At 37.4% G+C, this 4,643-nt stretch overlaps 1 protein-coding gene across 1 annotated transcript; it reads left to right on the top strand.

The window, feature by feature from the left end:
* The first annotated feature begins 1,244 nt into the window (after positions 1-1,244).
* rgs4 (regulator of G protein signaling 4) lies at positions 1,245-4,179 on the top strand. The gene is given in 6 exon segments (XM_077014781.1): positions 1,245-1,365; positions 1,718-1,763; positions 1,766-1,824; positions 2,119-2,180; positions 2,892-3,055; positions 3,152-4,179. Coding segments are annotated over 6 exon segments (621 nt in total). The 5' UTR covers positions 1,245-1,321; the 3' UTR covers positions 3,398-4,179.
* Positions 4,180-4,643: the final 464 nt, after the last annotated feature.

The following is a 4,643-nucleotide window of genomic DNA, read 5'->3' as shown; positions in this document are numbered from 1 at the left end:
GATATGATACAATAAATGCCAGATTGCATATTGTGTCTTGAGAAAGAAATAGGCCTTGTTAATAATTACACACAAATGTATGCTTTTCATTTTTTTGTTAGCCTGGTGTCATAATAATTTATTTGCTCCGAAAAGAGTACAACGTGTTCTCAATTAAAGCTGAGATCATTGTGTATGGGTACCAGAACTCCACCCCCAGGTCACATTAGGACTGTGGGCTTCTCTCGGGGCCCACATGCTTAGCGTTTCATTTTTCAACAGCACCATTTCCTACACAGGCATAGGAGACGTGTGAGTCACTAAGTAGGTTAATTCCCTGAAAACTGTTTTATTTATGTTCAGTGACTGGAGCACTCTCCTGACGTAATGGAGTCTCTCTAACAGTGACATCTTCTACAGGTAGCACTGCCTAAAGTAGATTTTTCACCTTGGCACAGTTAATCTTTGCTCAAGGCCAGAGGCTAGGGGTAACGCTAAGGCCATCAATTACCTTCTTTCAGAAACTGTCTATTCTCTCCTAATGTGTCCATTAGATGTCTTGTCACATACTAGTTTTCAGAGGTCACTGAGGAAAGAAAATAATGAATTGACTGTGGAAAAATAGAATATTGGCCAGTTAAACAAATATTCTGTGTGAAACCTTACATACAGAACATATTTTTTTCACTTCAGAAATGCATAAACTCTCAGGCTAATACAAAGGTAAAGAACTAAATGATGAAACTTATGTTAGGAGTAATTACTGAAAACATGGCCATGCAGACCACAGTGTTATATTTATACCCATGGACATTCCTTCTTTTCCTTCGAACTTTATAACACAGCAGCATGGAGAGTACGTTTGTATTTATGTTTTATTTTGAATTTATTCAGAGTAAACTATGAATGTGAACATTTTGATGCATTCAAAATTATATTTTTTATTGGATATATTTTAATTCATAAATCAATTCATGCACAGTTTCAGAATAATTAAACTTATCATAATTTTAACTAAACCATAAAAAAAATTTAACCTAATAATTATTAATAGTTAATTCAAGTGCAAATCTTTTAAACAGAGGTCATCATCTGTTCTAAGATAAATCATCATTCCTTTGATTCTAAAAGTGCATAAATGTAAAGAACGTTCTGCCATGCACCAGTCTGTAAACATATTCAGTGCCTTTTCTGTGATTGGCTAGGACAGCAGTAGTCAGAGCTGCTGCAGTATAAAACAAGAGTCAGAGGAGGAGACTGTGCTCTAAGACTGTCAGGATCCTTTCACTGACTACTCAAACACTTCTTCCTTTGACTTGGATTAGTCCTACTTAACGTCACCATGTGTAAGGGGCTTGCAGCCCTACCTGCGACGTGCTTGAAAAGGTATGGATTACCTTAATCTATTGTTTATATTGTGTGTGTGTGTGTGTGTGTGTGTGTGTGTGTGTGTGTGTGTGTGTGTGTATATATATATATATATATATATATATATATATATATATATATATATATATATATATATATATATATATATATATAAATTAACATTTATTTTAATCGTATCTGAAGGAACTGTGTGTTATTTAGAAAAGAGGACTATATCAAGCATGTGAATTTAGGATAATTAAATAGACGATTAGATCATGTGACTGCTCAGAATATTTTCTCATGAACTGAAAGTGAGCTTCTCTGTTTCCTCATGGCAAATTTCATTTTACACACATTTCTCGTACAGTGCAAAAGACATCAAGCATAAGATTGGGTTCCTGCTCCAGAAGCCTGTGAACCTGCACAGGAGCACAAGCTTGCTAAGGAAAAGGAGACAATCACTGCTGTGAAGAGGTGAGCGGGGGGAGAAAGAATGATCAGAGGAGCTTCTTCCAAGATTTCAGTGTCTTTCTTGGCCTTATAAATAAGATGTTGTAACTCATGAGAACACATTCAAGAAGATTAGACGTACCAGTGGAAAGTGATTTAGAAGTTAATTGGATTTACAAGTGGCACAATTCAAAATAATAAGTAAATTAATCTGTGTGGAGTTCAATTTATAATAAAAATCTTTAAATAAGCAGACATTCAAGTTTCAGCGTTGTACTATATAATTTTAATGTCTGTATTTTTTTTATTAATTTGTAGCTGTGCTCGAGTTGATACTGAGAAATGGAAAACATCATTTCACAACTTGATTAAAAATGAGGGTAAGTATGCAGTTAATTTAGCTTAATAAATTACATCATAAAATAAAATGAAGTTGATCAAATACAAGTTTCAAAGCCATTTTCTGCCAAAAGGGGATGTTACATCGATTGGGGAGGTGGGGTTGTGGGGGGGGGGGGTATGTGGAGGGGGGTGGGGTGGACAAGTCTTGGTTAATGTGGACCTCAGCTTCACTGTCACGGTGCCCTTGACACATGGTGCACTCCGGCTTTAAGGCAGAGCGGGATTCATTCCCTGCCTCGGACAGCCTTGCGGTTGTTTTCTCATGCCTCTGGACGTGTGCTACGTGTCTACAGCCTGCCCTGGCTGGCCCCAGGAAGAGTCGACATGTTCTGTTTTGTTGGACCCTGAGGGGTCAGCCAGCAGAGACACAGAACTGAGGAACTGCGGCTGTCTGAGAATGTCCTCAGACTCTGGGCACTGACCTCAGAGGATAAAACGTCCTCTGACCCCCGGCCTCCTCTTATTTCCCCAAAGGACTAAATTAGATCGCTGGAGGCAAAGTCCGTTCCTATTACGCAATAGTTATGCAATAGTTAAAAACTTGGACTAGGGTTAATGGGATGGCCTGAGATACATTCATGTGGGAGTGATGCATTCATTTTTACTTGGAACCTAAAAAAAACAAAGTACAGTTAGATTGAAATTTGTGTCTGTCAACAAACTGATGTAATTGCTTTTTCTTCCTCCAGTTGGACGGGCGGCATTTACTGCCTTTCTGAAGTCTGAGTTCAGTCAGGAAAATATTGAGTTCTGGGAGGCTTGTGAAGACTTCAAGAGAATGTCCACCGAAAACATGGAAGCAAAAGCCAAAGAGATCTTTGAGCAATACGTTGATGTTGACTCCCCAAAGCAGGTGAGTCAGCACGCTCTGCTCTGGTTTACAACGATTAACACTAAATCAAAAGTTTATTTTTAAGCTTGTGCTGAAAATTGTGCTGAAACCTCTTAGGTCAATTTGGAATCTGCAACAAGAGAAGAAACCAGAAGGAATTTGGAAAAGTGTGACATCGGCTGCTTTGATGAGGCACAGAGTAAGATTTTCATGCTCATGGAGAAGGACTCGTACAGGCGCTTTCTGAAGTCCCAGCTGTTTTTAGACCTGTCGCAGCCACCAAGAGACGCAAAGCCCTGCGGCTTGGAGAGGAAGGGAACCCTTACTGAGTTCGGTCAGTGCCTCCTGTCACACTGCGCCTAGCCTACACGTCTTCAGATGAACACTCATGACCAGCACAGCACCATCTTACACAGTGGAACCATTTCACTCCTAAAAGAAGAAGAATACAAGTTAAGCCAGAGCAAGTGATGCAGAAACAACGGGTCAGAATGTTCACCACGCTGATCATTTTCAAAGATACGCTTTGTGGCTTTAATTATTTCCCCAAGAATACGAATTATTAATTAATGCCAATGCAGTGGTTGAGAATTCACTTTCTATACAGTACTGAATTGGTGGGTAACCCAGGTAATTTTATAAACCATAGAAAATTACAGACTGAAATAATCAACATTCAAGATGAATATATCAAATAATGGTTACAATTAAATGACTGTTACAGACTGGTGAAAATGGTATGTGTAGCATAACTGTTTTACATGTTTTACACTTTACATGTGTGTGAGTCACGGCGCAAGCTGTAAGACTATGGTGTACAATAAAGCAGTACTGTCTGAAGATAGTAACTATCAGCAAACCATACACAAACACACATATATTCTATGTGTTAATAGTTATTTTCAGTGTTGTGAGTTACCAGTGTTAGTACCTTTGTTGTTACTTGCAAATTTCACAATATAAATGAATGTGGTCCATGTAAGTGTGGCTTAAACACTGGAACATTAATGACAAATGAAAGGGATAAGCTGTATTTACAAAATGTGATGTTGGTTTGTTCCGGTGTTGTGAAATTCAAATAATTACTATATCCTTCTCTTATAAAGTCATTTTCATATTCATATTAGAATAAATGGCTAAACGATGTTTACATGTTTGTTTACTGATATTACATTTGTTTACTGTGTGGCATATATTTATTGTAATATTTATTAATAAAAGAAATTAATTTAAAACATTCCCCAATGTGTTTGTCTTTGAGATTAAATGAGGACAGTGAGCAGTTTTAGCAATGTGCAGAATGATTAAAACAATGTTTTGTACAAGGAATTGGGTACCTCTTACACAAGGTTACTAGACTTTTATAATCAAGTACAACTAAAATTCCAATCTGTTAACAGATTTACTACATATGGAAGATGCCCTTGTCCAGAATAACTTACAGAGGTGCTTTGTAGCCTCCATCAAATGCACATGCTCATGTTCCCATCTCATAAGCAGTGCCATACTGAACTGCAATGGCAGTTTAAAATGATCAAAAACTCCTTTAATGTTATCAAAACTGCTTTGATGAAGTCACATTTTAGTTAGGTAGAATAAAACATTTTAA

Source organism: Brachyhypopomus gauderio, chromosome 8 (genome assembly GCF_052324685.1).
Source record: "Brachyhypopomus gauderio isolate BG-103 chromosome 8, BGAUD_0.2, whole genome shotgun sequence".
In the NCBI taxonomy this organism is placed as follows: Eukaryota; Metazoa; Chordata; class Actinopteri; order Gymnotiformes; family Hypopomidae; genus Brachyhypopomus; species Brachyhypopomus gauderio.
The sequence above is the reverse complement of the archived record's forward strand: the minus strand, read 5'-3'. Positions and strand labels throughout refer to the sequence as shown.